At 40.7% G+C, this 20,762-nt stretch overlaps 1 protein-coding gene across 1 annotated transcript in view; it reads left to right on the top strand.

The window, feature by feature from the left end:
* Positions 1-20,762, top strand: part of FRY (FRY microtubule binding protein) — a 323,927-nt gene that overhangs the window by 203,458 nt on the left and 99,707 nt on the right. Inside the window, exons 17-19 of the mRNA XM_060079899.1 lie at positions 6,166-6,273; positions 16,546-16,804; positions 18,310-18,492. Of these exons, the coding sequence (XP_059935882.1) occupies positions 6,166-6,273; positions 16,546-16,804; positions 18,310-18,492 (550 nt within the window). The remainder of the gene's footprint in view (positions 1-6,165; positions 6,274-16,545; positions 16,805-18,309; positions 18,493-20,762) is intronic.

Consider the following 20,762-nt stretch of genomic DNA (forward strand, 5'->3'; position numbering starts at 1 on the left):
GGGACACATACAGACTGAAAGTGAGGGGATGGAAAAAGATATTCCATGCAAATGGAAATCAAAAGAAAGCTAGAGTAGCAATACTCAGACCAAATAGACATTAAAATAAAGACTATTACAAGAGACAAAGAAGGACACTGCATAATGATCAAGGGACCAATCCAAGAAGAAGATATAACAATTGTAAATATTTATGAACCCAACACAGGAGCACATCAATACATAAGGCAGATGCTAACAACCATAAAAGAGGAAATCAACAGTAACACAATCATAATAGGGGACTTTAACACCCCACTTTCACCAATGGACAGATCATCCAAATTGCGAATAAATAAGAAAACACAAGCTTTAAATGATGCGTTAAACAAGATGGACTTAATTGATATTTATAGGACATTCCATCCAAAAGAACAACAGAATACACTTTCTTCACAAGTGCTCATGGAACATTCTCCATGATAGATCATATCTTGGGTCACAAATCAAACCTTGGTAAACTTAAGAAAATGGAAACCGTATCAAGTATCTTTTCTGACCACAATGCTATGAGACTAGATATCAATTACAGGAAGAGATCTGTAAAAAATACAAACACAAGGGGCTTCCCTGATGGCGCAGTGGTTGAGAGTCCGCCTGCCGATGCAGGGGACACGGGTTCGTTCTCCGGTCTGGGAAGATCCCACATGCCGCGGAGCGGCGGGGTCCGTGCGCCATGGCCATTGAGCCTGCGCATCCGGAGCCTGTGCTTCGCAACGGGAGAGGCCACAGCAGTGAGAAGCCAGCGTACCACAAAAAAAAAAAAAAAAAAAATACAAACACATGGAGCCTAAACAATACACTACTAAATAACCAAGAGATCACTGAGGAAATCAAAGAGGAAATCAAAACATACCTAGAAACAAATGACAATGAAAACACAATGACCCAAAATCTATGGGATGCAACAAAAGCAGTTCTAAGAGGGAACTTTATAGCAATACAATCCTACCTCAAGAAACAAGAAACATCTCAAATAAACAACCTAACCTTACACCTAAAGCAATTAGAGAAAGAACAAAAAAAACCCAAAGTTAGCAGAAGGAAAGAAACCATAAAGATCAGATCAGAAATAAATGAAAAAGAAAGGAAGGAAAGGATAGCGAAGATCAGTAAAATTAAAAGCTGGTTCTTTGAGAAGATAAACAAAACTGATAAACCATTAGCCAGACTCATCAAGAAAAAAAGGGAGAAGACTCAAATCAATAGAATTAGAAATGGAAAAGGAGAAGTAACAACTGACACTGCAGAAATACAAAGGATCATGAGAGATTACTACAAGCAACTCTATGCCAATAAAATAGACAATCTGGACGAAATGGACAAATTCGTAGAAAAGCACAACCTTCTGAGACTGAACCAGGAAGAAATAGAAAATATGAACAGACCAATCACAAGCACTGAAATTGAAACTCTGATTAAAAATCTTCCAACAAACAAAAGCCCAGGACCAGATGGCTTCACAGGCGAATTCTACCAAACATTTATAGAAGAGATAACACCTACCCTTCTCAAACTCTTCCAAAATATAGCAGAAGGAGGAACAGTCCGAAACTCATTCTATGAGGCCACCATCACCCTGATACCAAAAACACACAAAGATGTCATAAAGAAAGAAAACTACAGGCCAATATCACTGATAAACATAGATGTAAAATTCCTTAACAAAATACTAGCAAAGAGAATCCATCAGCACATTAAAAGGATCATACACCATGATCAAGTGGGGTTTTTCCCAGGAATGCAAGGATTCTTCAGTATACACAAATCAATCAGTGTGATACACCAGAGTAACAAATTAAAGGATAAAAACCATATGATGATCTCAGTAGGTGAAGAAAAAGCTTTTGACAAAATTCAACACCGATTTATGATAAAACCCCTCCAGAAAGTAGTCATAGAGGGAACTGACCTCAGCATAATAAAGGCCATATATGACAAACCCACAGCCAGCATTGTTCTCAGTGGTGCAAAACTGAAACCATTTCCACGAAGATCAGGAACAAGACAAGGTTGCCCACTCTCACGACTATTATTCAACATAGTTTTGGAAGTTTTAGCCACAGCAATCAGAGAAGAAAAAGAAATAAAAGGATTCCAAATCAGAAAAGAAGAGGTAAAACTGTCACTTTTGCAGATGACATGATACTATACACAGAGAATCCTAATGATGCCACCAGAAAACTACTAGAGCTAATCAATGAATCTGGTAAAGTTGCAGGATACAAAATTAATGCGCAGAAATCTCTTGCATTCCTATACACTAATGACGAAAAATCTGAAAGAGAAATTAAGGAAACACTCTCATTTACCATTGCAACAAAAAGAATAAAATACCTAGGAATAAACCTACCTAAGGAGACAAAAGACCTGCATGCAGAAAACTATAAGACACTGATGAAAGAAACTAAAGATGATAGAAACAGATAGAGAGATATACCATGTTCTTGGATTTTGGAAGAATCAACATTATGAAAATGCCTATACTACCCAAAGCAGTCTACACATTCATTGCAATCCCTATCAAACTACCAATGGCATTTTTCACAGAAGTAGAACAAAAAATTGCACAATTTGTATGGAAATACAAAAGACCCCGAATAGCCAAAGTAATCTTGCGAAAGAAAAATGGAGCTGGAGGAATCAGGCTCCTGGATTTCAGTCTGTACTACAAAGCTACAGTAATCAAGACAATATGGTACTGGCACAAAAACAGAAATATAGATCAATGGAACAAGATAGAAAGCACAGAGATAGACCCACGCATATATGGTCACCTTATCTTTGATAAAGGAGGCAAGAATATACAGTGGAGAAAAGACAGCCTCTTCAGTAAGCGGTGCTGGGAAAACTGGACAGATACATTTAAAAGAATGAAATTGGAACACTCCCTAACACCATACACAAAAATAAATGCAAAATGGATTAAAGACCTAAATGTAAGGCCAGACACTATAAAACTCTTAGAGGAAAGCATAGGCAGAACACTCTATAACACAAATCACAGCAAGATCCTTTTTGACTCACGTCCTAGAGAAATGGAAATAAAAATAAACAAATGGGACCTAATGAAACTTCAAAGCTTTTGCACAGCAAAGGAAACCATAAACAAGACGAAAAGACAACCCTCAGAATGGGAGAAAATATTTGCAAATGAAGCAACTGACAAAGGATTAATCTCCAAACTTTACAAGCAGCTCAGGCAGCTCAATATCAAAAAAACAAAGAACCCAGTTCAAAAATGGGCAGAAGACCTAAACAGACATTTCTCCAAAGAAGATATATAGATTGCCAAGAAACACATGAAAAGGATGCTCAACATCACTAATAATTAGAGAAATGCAAATCAAAACTACAATGAGGTATCACCTCAAACCAGTCAGAATGGCCATCATCAAAAAATCTACAAACAATAAATGCTGGAGAGGGTGTGGATAAAAGGGAACCCTCTTGCACTGTTGGTGGGAATGTAAATTGATACAGCCACTATGGAGAACAGTATGGAGCTTCCTTAAAAGACTAAAAATAGAACTACCATATGACCCCGCAGTCTCACTATTGGGCATATACCCTGAGAAAACCATAATTCAAAAAGAGTCATGTACCACAATGTTCATTGCAGCTCTATTTACAATAACCAGGACATGGAAGCAATCTAAGTGTCCACCAACAGATGAATGGATAAAGAAGATGTGGCACATATATGCAATGGAATATTACTCAGCCATAAAAAGAAACGAAATTGAGTTCTTTGTAGAGAGGTGGATGGACCTAGAGACTGTCATACAGAGTGAAGTAAGTTAGAAAGAGACAAGTACCATATGCTAACACATACATGGAATCTAAAAAAAAATGGTTCTGAAGAACCTAGGGGCAGGACAGGAATAAAGATGCAGATGTAGAGAATGGATTTGAGGACACCGGGAGGGGGAAGGGTAGGCTGGGATGAAGTGAGAGTGGCATGGATTTATATATACTACCAAATGTAAAATAGATAGCTAGTGAGAAGCATCTGCATAGGACAGGGAGATCAGCTCCGTGCTTAAGACCACCTAGAGGGGTGGGATAGGGAGGGTGGGAGGGAGACATAAGAGGGAGGAGATATGAGAATATATGTATATGTATAGCTGATTCACTTTGTTATAAAGCAGAAGCTAACACACCATTGTAAAACAATTATACTCCAATAAAGATGTTAAAAACAGAAAGAAAAAACAAAGATAAACATTAGAGAATCATGTAAGCATTTAGGAAAAGAGAGTTGAGGTCCACACCACACTAATGGAAATAGTTATTGGAGTTGATATTTGAGGCTGGTCTACCATTTTTCCAGGCCTTGCTTAGGGTATGAACTTGAAAATAAAGCATTCTGTGTTGCTCTGTTTCCAGTCCTCATCCCTTTTATGCTTTATGCTGGTAAATAATAATAGTAGCAGTAAGTATAATAATATAATGACTGTAAATAATAATTATATAATATCTGTTAATAAAAATTATGTTATTTGGGGGACTCAGATGCTTCCTCTAAAATCCCAGGCACCGGGCTGCAGTAAAAGGAAACCATGCACCAATTAGAGTTTCTAATCTAGGCTTGCTTTATCAGCTGGGAAGTCTGCCAGTCTATCAGCTGGCAGAATTTTCCTTACACTTCAAGCCAGGCAGGGTCATCTGTTTTCCAACAGATATGAAAATAATCCCAGCTGTTTAAAACATCTGGTGAGCATGTTAGGAGAGCTATTTAAAAGACTCTGTACCACACATGAACAATCAGATCACTAGGCTTTAACTCTGTCTAGCCATCGAGGATGTCATTTGAAGACTTCTCTTTCCTTCAGCTGATTGGAAACCACTGTACAGTGAAGTCCTCTCTGAAGTCCTTGTACGTCCCATGCAAAAGGACTATGGAAAAGGAGAGAAAATAATCTTACGACTTCCCAGAAGAACAGAGTATTTTAGAAATTAACATATATGTGTTTTGTTTTTCACAAAATACAAAAAAGTTTCGTATTTATTCCTAACAAACTTAAAAATACATGCTAAAAAGTCATGTCACAGAGCAAAATTGCTGTCTGATTATTGTCTTTAGTTTATAGAGAGCATGGATTCTGCCTGTTACATTTCTATTCTGACACAGTTACTGTTCCAAGAAGGAATTACTTCTACGCTACTTTGCATTTTCATTATTGTGTTTGTGTCCTATGATTGCGTTAATTTGGTACCAATTTTATATTTATTCTCAGAGGACTAAATCATCAAAATTTAAATATGCTATTATATTATATCACAAGTTATTTGAAAGATTTGATGTGTCGTTTAGTTTTTCCATAAAGGTTATTGATAAATATGTGGTTAAGAATCAGTTACCTATTTAAATAAGTAAAAATTGAAATAATTTGTCACTGAATTTATATTTTTCCTTCAGATTTTACAACAGGATATAGAAGGTATTAATTACCTTTAAAACATTCATACTCTCAAGAAAGTAGAAAGAAGATATCTCCATAGAGGTCAGGACCATCAGAGTAATTTTAAAAATCAGAAATGGGTGCACAATTATATACATTTCAGGATTTTACTTGACATTATGAAAGACTTATTTTTGGAAGCATATAATTTAAAAAAAAATCAGGGGTGGGCACTCTTGAGAGGAGAAGCCTAACTCATCAGAGAGAGAAACTTCCAGATGTCATGCTTGTTAAAGGCACCATTAGTTGTATACATTAAAATCCCATTTTTAAATGCTGAATGTGGTAATGGCTGCAATGTATTTCTTACATACTAATGTGTCTGGGCAATTCAGTGAATTCAGTGCCTTAAATGCAGCCCACAGGGACCAAACCCCCATGGAACCCAGCTGAATGGCAAGACATATGATAGCAATAGAATGCTATTGCTATCAGCATTTTTCTTTTCAGATACATACCTCTAACTAGTGTTTAAATCTTCATAAGTTCTCTTAGAACTGGCCAAGCTATAAAAGGCATAAACCTTTAAGAATAATAGGAAACAATCACCAGGCAGTGATTCAGAAGGCATTGATTTTAGTCTTTGTTCACATATTTGACCAATTTTTAAAATTTTTTCATAACCTTTGACTTACGTTTAAACTTTGTCTTCAAATTCCAGGGGTGAGAGAAAGCCAAAAATAGATCTTTTCAGGACCTGTGTTGCTGCTATTCCTCGACTGCTTCCTGATGGGATGTCAAAACTTGAACTTATTGACTTGCTGGCGAGGTAGGTGAGAGCTGTAGTGGGCATTATTTGATCAAAATTGATTTTAATCCTTTGTCATGATTCCTCAAAAAATAGAATGATTATTAAAAATGGACAGATATTTACTAATTCTAGGTACTATTTGGAGTTCCCAGGAGGAATAAAGAGATGGTTTTGATTTGGGGCTTTTTTTTTTGTTTTCCCTGTGCTCATGGGGTTTAAAATTCAATGTAGAAGCAAATCCGTAAGGACATAAGGTAACTAGCAATCCAAGGCTTGAAACTGTGCAAATTAATGGCACCAAAAAAATGTGATACATAAAATCAGAGGGTAGAAGGATTACTGTGGACTGGGGATGTCAGCAGATGACTCCTGGGAGATGGTGGAACTTGAATGGCCCTTTGAAGGAAAGATAGGATATAGAAATGTAAAGGGAATGCCATGAGGACAAGCACAGAGGTGGGACCAGGAAATGAGGAGATGAGCCTGGATGGGAAAAAGTTCATTCAGGATGTGATTCCCAATCTGAGATCAGCACGCCCCCAGGGAGGCAAGAAGGTGGGTAACAGGGATCCTAAGCAAATTTTTGTACTTCACTTCCATAGATCATACATTTATCCCACTCCCCATCCTCCGTAAGAATGCACAGTCCAACTAAAACCCAAAGTTAACTTGCTTTGCTTTGAATGAAATGATATTATTGTAGTTAAATAAGCTTGATTTTTCTCATGCTGATCTGAAGTTCTAGCTGACAGTTATGCATGTCTTTAATTTAAGAATCAAAAGTGACTTATTATCTAAGTGCATTTAGAAGGCAAAATCATTAGAAACAGGGTCCTTGGAGGAAATGGAATGAGGAGGAAGACAAGTCATCCTTGATTTGGAAAAAAAAGAAAGAAAAAGGATTTTAGAAAACCCAATGATAAAAATAAATAGAAATAAGACTTTAGAGGTAGATATTTAATGAATCTTTACTATTAACTGAGGCATTTGGACTAATGGAGTTTCTAAGCAGGAGAATAACATGATAAAAAAATGTCATTTCTGCTGGTTCATCTGATAATGGTGGAATAGAGGAAAGGCCAGAGAAGGATAACAAATATTGATGCTGGGGCTTCCCTGGTGGCGCAGTGGTTGAGAGTCCGCCTGCCAATACAGGGGACACGGGTTCGTGCCCCTGTCCGGGAAGATCCCACATGCCATGGAGTAGCTGGGCCCGTGAGCCATGGCCGCTGAGCCTGCGCGTCCAGAGCCTGTGCTCCGCAGCGGGAGAGGCCACAGTGGTGAGAGGCCCGTGTACCCCAAGAAAAAAATATATATATTGATGCTGATTGGATGAAAGATGCTTTATACATAATCTTTTACCCACATCCTCTAGCCTTCAGAGAGCACCCTTCCCATCAATATCCAAAAAGTAGGCCAAGCCCCAGTCCCCCGTGACTGCAGATCACCCAGCGGCCTGCCCACGGCTCTGAGTGTCCGCATGGTGCGCAGTGCGTCCTGGTGATCATGGTCGTCATGCTCTCTGCTCTGCACAGCCGTTTGGACTCCTGTGCAGAGGGGACCAAATCCCATGGTTGATCACTTCCTGCTCTCAGTTAATAGCTTCCATAGCCTGCTGTCCTTCCCCATTCTCTTCACTCCAAGTGTGGACAAAGCCACTCCCTTCCCTCTTCTGGTCACACTAGCTCAGGATGGTGCTGGCTCCTGAGGTTTACTGAAGAGCCATTGTTCTGATAACCATGGTGTCGAGCTTTGGTGTTCTCTGGCCACAGCCGCCTACCCTTCTAGCTGACTTCTATCACCTGTGACCTATAACCGGTTCTTTGCTACAGTCAGCCGTCTCCAGGCCATGGGTTCTTCTTTCTTCCATTCCATGTGTAGGATGCATTTGAAGAAGAATATGAACTTAAAACAAACTACAGTCTAGGCTTTTGCTGAAGCCTAGCAACCAGAATGTGAGCCTAGATCATCTTATCCGAAGTAGGGGAGCAGTGGGGAAAGAGGGAGGAACAAGCCTGGATCACAAAGGGGCTTCCAGTTCTGGGGGTGGAACAAGATTTAAGGAGGAGCAAAAGGTGGATTCCTAGTGAATAACAGACTTGGGGATTTGGGGGTCGGGGAGCTGAGGAACAAAGAAATCAAGATACTATAAAGGGCCATCCACGCTGCTGTGGGGTCTCCCGGGATGATGGGGAAGTGCTGAAGATAAAGAAAAGCTGTGAGACAAGGGCCCGAATTACCCAGAAATGTACAGGAGCAGCCTGTACATTGGCCATGGACAACAGTGGGGAGGGTGGTGTGCCTAGGAGACAAGTATTTGCACAGAGGAGGGGCGCTGAGTGAAAGGGCTGCAGGGGCATTGAGGAACAAGGGGCCAGAGGATGAGGGGCCGCCATCTGAGAGATGTGCAGGAGGCGCCCCCCAGATGGGAATAATACTGACTCCTTTGGAAGTCCTGAATTTTGCTTCCCTGCTTTGCCATTTTCCTAGCCATGTGATGCTGACAAATTATTGGGTTGGCCACAAAGTTTGTTCGGGTTTTTCCACCAGATGGTACAGAAAAGCCCGAACGAACTTTTTGGCCAACCCAATATTTAACCCCCTGTCTTTTTTTCCTCGGTAGAATTGGAATAATGCTGCCTATCTCATAAGACTGTTGAAAGGGCAAAATGACATGGCACTTTGGTTAATCGGAGAGGAAATGTGTCCGCAGGGAAAAGACAGTTCTCAGTTAAGCTGAAGTAAAAGGAAAGTTCACTTCTTTCATTGAAGTCCTAATTGGTGATGATTATATAACTAAGCCCTTTGAAATGCTAAGTGTTTTAAATGTCATGCAGCCTTCTGGTACCTTCTCTAATGCTGTTTTGCTGTAAATCTGTGTGGGAGACTCGTACCTCTGAAATCACCTTGGTAGCCTCATCCAGTGACGCCTGGATCTGCAGCCGCGGTGCCAGGCACGTCAGGAGGGAATTCTGTGAGACACGGTTGGAATGGCAGTGCTTTTTATAGTGCTATTTATAGTGCCTCGTGTTTATTATTATGTACATTCTTACAAAGCCCAAAGCCATGGGTACTGTTTTTATGAGGGGAAGGAAAAAATAAATATACTTGAGAGTTCAAGTCTTAGGGCAAAGTCAAGAAAATGACGGGACTTATATGGGAAGCCTGTGAAGAGGCCTTTTTCATACGCTTCAAAAGAAGCCAGAGGCCGTTCTCCTCAGGGGAAGGATAAGTTGGAGAGCTGGCCCTCACGCTGGGTCCATTACCCTATGAGAAAATGAGCCCCTTCTAGATCTCAAGAGGGTCAGAGGACAGAAGTGAAGAAATTGAAGAGCAGTAAATGTGGGTTTCAAGTCTTTAGTCGCTTTGTCCCCCAGTAGTCCAGTCACATTTGGATTCATTTGACTCCTGACACAGTCTAGTCAGAGAGGTGTGAGACCTTTTATTTCAGACACTTCCTGGTTGCATCCATGGTGCTTTTTTTTACTGGAGAAAATCTTGGTTTTCTTCATACTTGGCAAAATAAGACCAAATGCCACGCAGTCTCACCTGCCCCTCACAGCTCGGTTCCCCGAATAAGGAGGGTCGACTGAAAAAAAATGCAAAACGTGAGAGTTGTGAGTTAAGTTTTATTTGGGGCAAAATGAGGACTATAGCCCGGGAGACGGCATTTCAGATAGCTCTGAGAAACTGCTCCAAAGAGGTGGGGGGATGCTCAGGATATATGTGATTTTGGTGGAGGGGGAGTACGTGCAATCAAGCACATATTTTTTGCAGAAGGTTTCTGCTAGTCACGAGAAGCAGACGTCACCATGAAGGATTTTAGTGCTTTTCTAGATACAAGGAGATGCAAGCATTGGGCTCATAAAATCTTGTCCTGAAAATATCTAATTATCTAAAGACCCGTTCTGCCAGTTTTTCCCAGAGCACAGAGCGCCTCACTCCTGATCTCCACCCTGAACTCCTTTCAAGGGGTGTCGAAGTTCAGCAGCTGCAGCGGCTCATGATTTAATCCTTGTAGAGGTAGATGGCAAGTGCCAGTTTGTAGGTGACAGGAGTTTCAAGGTTATGTCCCCCATAACTGCCCCCAGGCTCCCTTCCCACCTGTTCACGTATTGGCTAAACACCCCAGACGCTCTAATCTCAGACTTGTATTAGTATGTTTACCATAACAATGGTTTACAGAACGAAACAGACAAAGAAGGTGGAGCTCACTTTTCTCCTTGGCAGTCGCCATGATTTTCCTCTGTCTCCTCCCAGGTGTTTCCTGCTCTACCCTTGACCACAGGAAGGACCTTTTCCCCCAACAGTCTACAGGCTCCTGTCCTCCGTCCCTTTCTGCAGCACTGTAGATGCACTAAGGGTTTGCTGTTCCATGTTTGCCCTCCTTTCAAAAATCTGAAATAGGGTTGTGAGAATTAAACAATGCATATAAATCACTTACCATCGTGCCTAGAACACAGTAAGCTCTCAGCAAATGTTAGTTATTATTTTTAGGCATCTTTAAACATGAATAACATATTATCCATGATGTACAATGCACTTTCATATACTTTATGTTAGGAAAGCTGGGTACATATTCATTCCTATTTTCGGACAAAGAGATTGAACTTCAGAAGAGTAAAGTTGGTTGCCCAAATGTACAGAATTTTCCAGAAGCCAAATAGAAGTGACAAATGTCGTTGGTTTTATACAAAATGGCAAACATTTTGTGCAGTGTTTCTTTACAACTTGTGGAACTTTCTGAGGTAATGCATATACAATTTCATGATCTTTAGTGGTATCTGGAAACTATTTATCATTTACTGTTTATCATTCAGTCTTCACAGCTTTGTCTGTGTAGTGGAGGGTGGCTAGCTGTTTTGAGTAGCTGGGTGAGAACTGTAGACTCAATTGCATACATTGCCTCGATAAACCACTTAATCTTATTACTTTATTTTAATTGAGATGCAATTCAAAGCCCTGTAGATAGGTGGGAGCTCATTCTTTTTTTTTTTAAATAAAGTTCCCATTTTATTTTATTTATTTATTTTTTAGGGAGGGGCCACACCACGCGGCATGTGGGATCTTAGTTCCCCGACCAGGGTTGAACCCGCACCCCCTAAAGTGGAAGCATGGAGTCTTTTTTTTTTTTTTTAACGTCTTTATTGGAGTATAATTGCTTCACAATGGTGTGTTAGTTTCTGCTGTATAACAAAGTGAATCAGTTATACATATACATGTGTTCCCATATCCCCTCCCTCTAGCGTCTCCCTCCCACCCCTCTAGGTGGACACAAGGAGCACGGAGACTTAACCACTGGACCACCAGGGAAGTCCCGGGAGTTCATTCTTTAATACCTTAGAGAAGAAGTTTCTGCCCCTTCTGGTGAACATGCCAGAGGTTAAGAGTCCACTGGTCAGCAAGTCCCTCCTTTTGGAAACCTTTGTGTCCAGGCCTTCACTTCTAAACCATTTCTTCCTCTGCTGCCCTTGGTGACGTTATGGAGCAGCAGGTCCCTCTCCACTGCCTGATAACCTTGTGTCAGTCCTGCCAGAGCTGAGAGGAGGCTGTTCCTCCTAATGGATCTTTTCTTCTGGGTATAGTTTGTGAATTTGAAGTCACTCCCTTTTCCTCCATGCACCTCTGGCAACAACATTCTTCAAAGCGACTGAGCTGATTCCATCTGAACCTGAGCTCACCTTTATGAAAGTGTTTCTGTTCAGTCGTTTGTCTGATCTGACCAACCAGGAAGGCGACCTCGCTCACGTTCTGGGTTTTCCCCCTTTTACCCACATCCTTACTTAGTGTAAGTGCCCCTCACACCGCATCCGCCTCCTAGATTACTCCAAGCAGGGCCTCGGGCCTGCTGGTTCATGCAGCAGGTCGCCGCCTGGTTAATCAGGCCAAGCTGGTCCACGCGCCTCATGCCAGCTGCTGGGGAAGGACAGATGCAGTTGATGTTGGCAATAACGGTTTCTTTCGGTATGCTTCACTGCTGTGTCACAGTGGAGTCCCTTCAGGCCCCCTTGGTGGGCCTAAGATCAGCATCTTAGAAATTTTTCCTCGGGTCCCCCAACCTCGTCAGACTTCCTGAGCTGCCTTCTCTGAATGTCTCTCTTCTCTTTCAATTGCTGCCACCAGACTCTCACGGGACTGTTGTTTATTGTCCTCATAGTTGTTCACAGGCAAGAACCTGTCCTTTCTTTTCTGGCGTCTCAATGGGATGACCCTGCAGGAGTTTGGGGGATGTCCTCTCCTCAGCCACTCCTTGCTCGCTGGACCAGCAGGCGTCGTGAGACTGTAAACAGGTCGGCCAGCATCATGCAGCTTCCCTGCACGTCCTGCATCCTCAGGATGGCTGAGCATCTTTCTCCTTTAACTGAATCTTCTTTTCCTTTTTCGTTAACTAAAATTTTTTCTTCCTGTTTTCTGTTTTATAATATTAAATCCCATGCGCTTCACAAGGTGATCTGTGATTATCTGGTTAAAATCTAACAAAAGTAAAAATGAGGAAGACCTGGGTGGAAGAAACGGCGGCTGTATCTGATAGGCAGCTCCCTACTTACTCTCCAAGGAATGACACAGGGGCGCGGCTCTGGCTCTTCTCGCAACTTCTTCTACTTCTCCCTCTCCCTCGCCTGTTGCCACCCAGACTTGCCTTGATACGTCATTTTCATTCCATCTCAGTTCTGTGACACTGGACCTTTTTCTTCCACAAATATTCCACGTTTATTATCAACTGGGCCTTTTATTCCCAAAGCTCCCTCCCCTCCCCGGTCCTGTCTCTTCGTACTCCAGGAATATTTTTGAGTGTTCTCACTGGTGAGGCGTGTGAACACCATGATTTCAAAAGGAGCGGTCACCAAAAATAGCAAGAGCTGCACCACCTCGGGGTCTCAGAGTCCTTAAAATGATCCTGCACTGTTGGTTTAAAGTTAAGGCAGCTTCCAGATTGCAAATTGCGAATGATGCCAAAGTTAGACGAAGAGTAGAATTCATCTCATTGGAAATCTGAAAGTATTGGCCCTTCTTTAAAAGCTTCATCTAAATGGACCATGGCATGGTTTTTATTTTGACTTTTGACCCTAAAGATATGTGCTTGCCTAGTTTCATGTGTGTAATAAATAGCGCAAACTGGGTGGCTTAAAATACAGAAATTTATTGCCTCACAGTTCCACAGGCTAGAAGTCCAGGCTAGAAGTCCAAGATCAAATTTATTGTCTCACAGTTCCACAGGCTAGAAGTCATCAGGGTTGCTTCCTTCTGAGGCTGTGAGAGAGAATCTATTTTAGGCCTCTCTCCTAGCTTCTGGGGGTTTCTGGCATAGTTTGGCCTTCCTTGGTTCATAGAAGCATCACCCTGATCTCTGCCTTTATCTTTACATGGTGTTCTCCCTGTGTATGTCTGTCTCCAAATCTCCCCTTCTTAAAAGGACACCAGCCATGTGGATTTTACCCTACTCCAGCATGACCTCATCCTAATTTAGCTAATTCCATCTGCAGTGACCTTATATCCAAATAATGTAATATTCTCAGGTGCTGAGTGTTTGGATTTCAACATGTGAATTTGGGAGGAGACACAACCCGTAACAATGAACAATATCATTACCATCAGTTAACATTTGCTGAGTGCCTCTTGTTTCTGTCTTTAAAAGGTGGTTCATCATCTGCAGAAGCTTATTCTCTAAGACATTCAGGACTATAGACAGGTATAAATGTAATAAATTGGAACAATAAACTTAAGATGGAAACATGACCTCAAGTGTTTTCCATAGATTAGTGTTTTCAAACCATGGGCTGCAAAGGTGACTGGAAGCTGCTTGTAGATTGAAGGAATGTTTCCTCTCACATGGGGGGCTTCAGGTCCCTTACCCAGCTTCAACCAGAACAACTCGTTTTTTTCTTTTTAATAAATAAATAAATTTATTTATTTATTTATGGCTGCATTGGGTCTTTGTTGCTGCGGGCAGGCTTTCTCTAGTTGCGGCAAGCAGGGGCTACTCTTTGTTGCAGTGTGCGGGCTTCTAATTGCAGTGGCTTCTCTTGTTGTGGAGCACAGGCTCTAGGCGCACAGGCTCAGTTGCTCCGCAGCATGTGGGATCTTCCAGGACCAGGGCTCAAACCCCTGTCCCCTGCATTGGCAGGCGGATTCTCAACTACTGTGCCACCAGGGAAGTCCCACAACTCGGTTGTACTATATACTAGAGTTCTACATAAAATTTTTTGGAAAAAAATGGAGCTGCTGATTAAAATACAAAGAAAATTTGTAAATTCCTGCCTTAGTCCTTAACTAGAAGCCCAGGTTAAAGACCTCTGTGTGTTATTTCAGCAACTATGACCTACTTAATAACTATAGATTTAATAGCAAGTCTGCCCTGAAGAATTAGCTCAGCTCTTCCTTCTCAGCAGTTTTGTAGAGCTTAACTTGCTTTTGGAACAGAAAATATATCTTCCCTGACTTGGTATATATCTGCTCATTAATGAGCCTTTGTCTGGTTTATATTGTCAAATTTGGACCAAATAGTGTACTTTATACCCTAGAGAATAAGAAGGGTATTCAGTATCGAGTTTTTGAAATACTATCTATTCAAAAATATGTAACTGTATCAGACCTGTTTTATGGAGAAAACTTTGGATTAAAGATGAGAAGTCCTGGGTTGGAATCCTGGACTTTGAGGAAATTCCTTAACCGCTCCGGTTCACAGTTTCTTTTTCTGTTGGTTGAAGATATTATGTCCTGTTTAATGGGGGCCCCTGTTGACTTGGCCAGCTTCTTCTTTGACACGGAACAATTCCAGGCTGCTGAGTCCTGGAAATTCTATCTCCTGGGTATCTTTGCTCTCCATCTCTCCCTTCCTTACTACTTCTCTGCCTTGGGTCAGGCCCCCGCCACTTGGTGCCTGAGTCACTGCAATGACCTCCCAGCCGGTCTCTGCCCTCAGTCTTGTGACTCCTCCAAGGCATCCTGCATATTCCTGCCTAACTTTCTTTTCTCAGATGTGAATCTAATCATGTTACTTCCCCTGTAACTTTCTGAATACAGTTCATTTTCTTCTCATAGTAAGAGGTAACCTGTACTGAGTGCTTACTGCATGCTCTGTGTGGTACTAAGCACTGTTCATAGATCATCTCAATGAACCTCACAACAGGTTTATGAGATACAAGTACAACTATGATCCCCATGTTCCAAATGAGGCTCTGAGGCTTAGAGAGGTTAAGTAACTGGCATGAGGTCACATAGCTAATGCATGACAGAGACAAGGCAGTGATCAGGCATTCTGATCCCAGAACACTCACACTCAACCTCTTCCTGCTGTGTTGCCTCCTTGGGTGGCCCACAGACCCTCCAGCAAGCCACTCCTGTTCTCTCTCTGGGACTGTCTCATACCTTGCTCTTGCTAACACCCTACCCAGTAAACACAGCCGTACCGTACTCCATATCCTAAGGGCTGAATCTTAGGAGGGCCTGAATCTTAGGAGGACCTCAAAAACATTTGTTTATTAAATAAGTGAATGAATGAATCTATAAAGCATGATATTAACTATAACGCTCCATGCCAATGTTGAGATTTATTTAATAATATTATGATGATGTTCTGGCTTAAACCACAAATACACTGATATTATTTCAGTTGACAAACTCAGGATTTCCCAACTTTGCCACTGTCAGCATTTTAGGTCAGATAATTCTTTGTCATAGGAGTTGTCATGTGCATTGTAGGATGTTTAACAGCATCCCTGGCTTCTACCTACTACATAGATACCAGGAGCACACTCCAAGTTGTGACAACCAATAATGTTTGTAGACGTTACCAAAATTCCCTTCATGGGGGCCAAACCAATTGAGGACAACTGGCCTAACTTTTAATTACTCATTTTCACTGAACTTCTGGATGAGTCCCTTAGTTTCTCCAGGACCATCCTTAAAAGTGGTAAGGTTTGATACTAATTTATTCTGTAGTCAGTAATGTATTAAAAAGAATTCATGTACGGCTAAGTGCAACATGGTATCTCGGATTGCATTCCGAAACAGAAAGGACATTGATGGAAAACTGGTGAAATCTGAATAAAATCTGTATTTTAGTTAATAGCACTGTACCAATGTTAACTTCTCAGTTTTGATCACGTACCATGGTTATATAAGATGTTAACATTAGGGGAGCTGAGTGAAAATTATCATAATATATTAGGGGAGAGTGACCCATTTTTCAGATACAGTAAAAGGCTCTGGCCTTATATATGTTCCTTTACAGATATAGAAGAAAAACTGATAAAGTAAATGACTTCATTGTCTTTATTCATCTCACAGGCTCTCTATTCACATGGACGATGAACTGCGACATATTGCACAAAATTCTCTTCAGGGTTTACTTGTTGACTTCTCAGACTGGAGGGAAGATGTCCTATTTGGTTTTACCAACTTCCTGCTCCGGGAAGTGAATGACATGCATCACACACTCCTTGATTCATCCCTCAAGTTACTGCTCCAGCTCCTTACCCAGTGGAAACTGGTCATACAAACTCAAGGAAAAGTCTACGAACAAGCCAACAAAATCAGAAATTCAGAGGTGATTTTCACCCTTTGCCCACTAATTTGTATTCTTTATGTCGCACATATATAAATAAGTTGCAGCCCAGAGAACCTTGTGGTTCTTACTTTCAGCTACCTAGGAACTTTCTCCCTAGTGATGGCCCTAAGTTTTTCCATCTGCTTAAATTGTGGCCAGGAAATTCAGGGCATCGTATGCCACAGCAGGTTAGATTTATTAACATGAGCAAGGCCATTTACGGAGTAGAAAATGATGTTTTTTTCAGAGAATTATGATTATAAATCTGTTTGTAAGAGCAAGTGACCATAGGGAAGAGATATAGAGCTGGGTATGAATATGGATCTAGATATGGATGTGGATATAAAGCTGGAAGTGGATATGGATCTAGAGCTGGATATGGATGTGTATCTAGATTTGGATATGAATATGGATTTGTATTTAGATCTGGATATGAATATGGATATGGATCTAGATCTGGATATGACTAGAGCAGATATGGATATAGATATGAATATGGATATAGAGTTAGATATGGATATATGAAAGTTAGCTGCCCACCCGTTTTTTCCCCCTAGTCAACAACAAAGTGGTCGCTTTCTCCAATATCCAGAGAAGAAAGTAGTCTTGTGGCTTCTTTATTCTTTCCTGCCTCAGTCCTGAAATGGTAAAAATTAATGATACCATTTTGAAGAGCAGGTTGAGGAGGAGTGTTGTCAAATGAAAACCAGGGCTGTGTGACTTGGTGTTGGCAGTGAGCAGACAGAGAAGGGGTCTGGCTGGAGAAGAGTTTGGCTGAGGGTCTGAGGAGCATCGAGGCTTGGGAAGTATGATAGCGTTTAGGATCCCAGATGGGCTGACCTCAGAGATGAGCTTCAGGGCATTACTCCTGCCTTGTGTCCTACACTTGCCAAAAGATGACAGGGAGGAAAACAAGGATTACCTATGCTTGAAAAAGGGAGACTGAAATGGAGGTAGAATCTGCCCTGTTGTCTGCCTTGCTTTTGTTTGAGACTCACTTGGTTTGGGAACTTTCAGAACCCATCTCATTAACATGCAAAACCCAGATTAAAATCTAACATGAAAAGAAGTCTGATTAGAAAATCAATGCTTGAAAATTCAATTTAGTGGTAACTAAAATAGAGAATTTAAAATAGAGAATTCTCTATAGAGAATTTAAGTAAAGCCAAATTAAGACACTTTAATTAAATATACAGTGTCATCTCAAGTGGTATGGATGGAAGCGGTTTTGGTTTTATTCCTGCTAATAACCTTTGAAAAGTTATTCCTTATCAGAGGTAACAGAGGGCTGATGGTATTCCAAAGTGACAGTTGGTCTGAAAATAAAAAGGGATCTATGATATTTCATGAATAATAATGAATTCATAGGCATGTCTGGTTCTAAACCGGTATAATTTATTTTAGTATTACAAGGTCAAACGTGCCAGAAGATGTACATAGAAGAGTGGCTGCTTCTTCCACTGTTGTTTTTCTGAACATAGAATGTTGTTCTTATTGCACAATAGCTCATTGCCAATGGCTCCAGCCACCGAATCCATTCGGAGCGAGGTCCCCACTGCAGTGTGCTCCATGCCGTGGAAGGCTTTGCTCTGGTTTTACTCTGCAGTTTCCAGGTGGCCACACGCAAACTGTCTGTTTTAATACTCAAGGAAATTCGAGCTTTATTCATCGCCCTGGGTCAGCCTGAGGTATGGATTATTTTTCTGAATTTTCCAATTCATATCTTTCAACAGTTTCAAAGTTTAGGTTAAAAACTGTAAAGAATGCCTTACCATTTTATGTACTTTCATGTCCCATGATGTCAACAAATAATTTTTGATTCAGGGTAGGTTTTTAATTATGAAATCGTACTCTTGACCTACAAGAGCTAAGTCATATATTCTGAGGGCACGAGAATAGACCATTCCTGATTCTCTTAAGAGGTGGTGCTTTGTGAAGAAGTGAATCTTAAGCTTCAGTTATAGATCATTTTCTTTCATAATGTTCAACGTACATAGAATTAAGAAGATATTACATTTATATTAGAGAATGAACTTGAGAAAACCATGCATCCCATTTAAAATGAGCAAGGTAGCAAACAGTCTGGCTTACTGAAAATTGTTTAATCTCAACAGTGGTAGAAAAATGGCATCACAAGAAAATATGTCCACTTGATGGGAGAAGTAAGCTGACTAATAACCATGATTGACTCCAGTTATTCTCCTGCACTCAGTCAAGGGCTCTACACCCTTGTTTAGACGTTAAGTTTCATTGCCTGTCGGCACAGGTGGCCAAACTCTATCCACAAGTTGATGAAAGAAGGACCAGCTTTTTATGTGCCATGCTTCTTTAGAAAAATTCTACTTTCTGTTTTCTTGTTTTAAGTCACTAATCTTGGTTTCATGATCCTTAAAATGATCAGTGTCTTCACAAAATATTTTCGAATGTATCCCAATCCTTTCTGTTCACAGTTCTGCAGCAAGCTTTCTGATGTATCTTAGGACATCTCTGGGATCTGGTAAATGGATCTCTAGGACTTGCTGTATTTTGATAAGCCTCCATTAAGTCTCTAATTATGATAATAACGATAATAATAATTACCATGTATGTGTCAGGCAGTGAGCTGTGCTTTATACATATTATCTCACTGAACCCTCACAATAACTTAAGAATTGGTACTGTTATTTTCCCCATAGTGCAGATTTTGAGACTGAGGTTTAGGGGGATTAAATGCCTTACCCAAAATCAACAACTAGGATGTGGTAGAGCTAGAATTGAAAACCAGATATACATGCCTCTTCAGCCCAGGTTCTTAACTGCTATTCCAGCAGACTGTGTTAAGAATATTTCTCATACGGTGCTTTCTTTGACCAGCCACAGCTTTTTTGTGTGTGTAATTTTTTTTATTGAGGTATAATTGACATACAACATTATTAGTCTCAAGTGTACAATATAATGATTCCATAGTTGTACATATTGTGAAATGTTCACCACAATAAGTAGTTAATATCCGTCACCATTCACAGCTACAGGATTTTTTTTCTTGTGATGAGAGCTTTTAAGATCTACTCTCTTAGCAGCTTTCAAATATGCGATACAGTCTTGTTCACTCTAGTCGCCATGCTGTGCATTACATCTGCATGACGTATTTATTTTATACCTGGAAGTTTATACCTTTTGATTCCTTTACCCATTTCGCCACCCCTCCCCCCTGCCTCTGGGAACCAACCAATCCGGTCTCTGTATCTACAAGCTTGCTTTTTTGTTGTTTGGGTTCTTTTCAGCTGCAACCTTTTTGAAACCATTCTCATTCGTACATGAATAAGGACATTCCGAAGCTTTCCTATAAGGCTGCTAAGTAAATAATTTCATATTTCTGAGCCTTTCTGTGATAAAGGATGGCAAACACACATGTTCATGTATATACGCACTATCATGTAGGAGAATTTCCTGTAAGATACTCTCTCCTGTGCTTTTTTCCAATTTGCTTCTTTTACCAAATAGCTGTGCACAACATAGATACTACAGAGAGTGTGTGGTCAGTCTCCTGTGCAGTTTCTTTGGGACTGAAATGCAATCACAGTCAACAATTTACCAGTTATTTTAGCAGATCAGTGACTTAAGTAAGTAGCATTTTCATGGCTTTTCCATTTTTTAAAATTAATGACAACATGAACACTTTAGTGAATAATGTGTGACGCTGAGATTTAGATTCCAGTCTAAATAAGTGTATGTGCATGAGTTTTTGAAATTCAGGTACGTGTCTTTTCAGTACAATGTCAAATTGGAGCTCTAATTATCTTCCACTGAAACTTGTAAGACTAAACTGAGAATTAGAGAGAGTTTTACCCACTACCTTTCACCACCGTGGCACTCACTTTTCTGTGAGAAAACCCTTATCACTACCTTGCAAGCTGTTATGCTTCACATGCTGGACAAAGGCGGTGGAGAGGGTGGAAGGATTCATTTTCCCATGGAG

Source organism: Mesoplodon densirostris, chromosome 17 (genome assembly GCF_025265405.1).
Source record: "Mesoplodon densirostris isolate mMesDen1 chromosome 17, mMesDen1 primary haplotype, whole genome shotgun sequence".
NCBI classification, from domain to species: domain Eukaryota; kingdom Metazoa; phylum Chordata; class Mammalia; order Artiodactyla; family Ziphiidae; genus Mesoplodon; species Mesoplodon densirostris.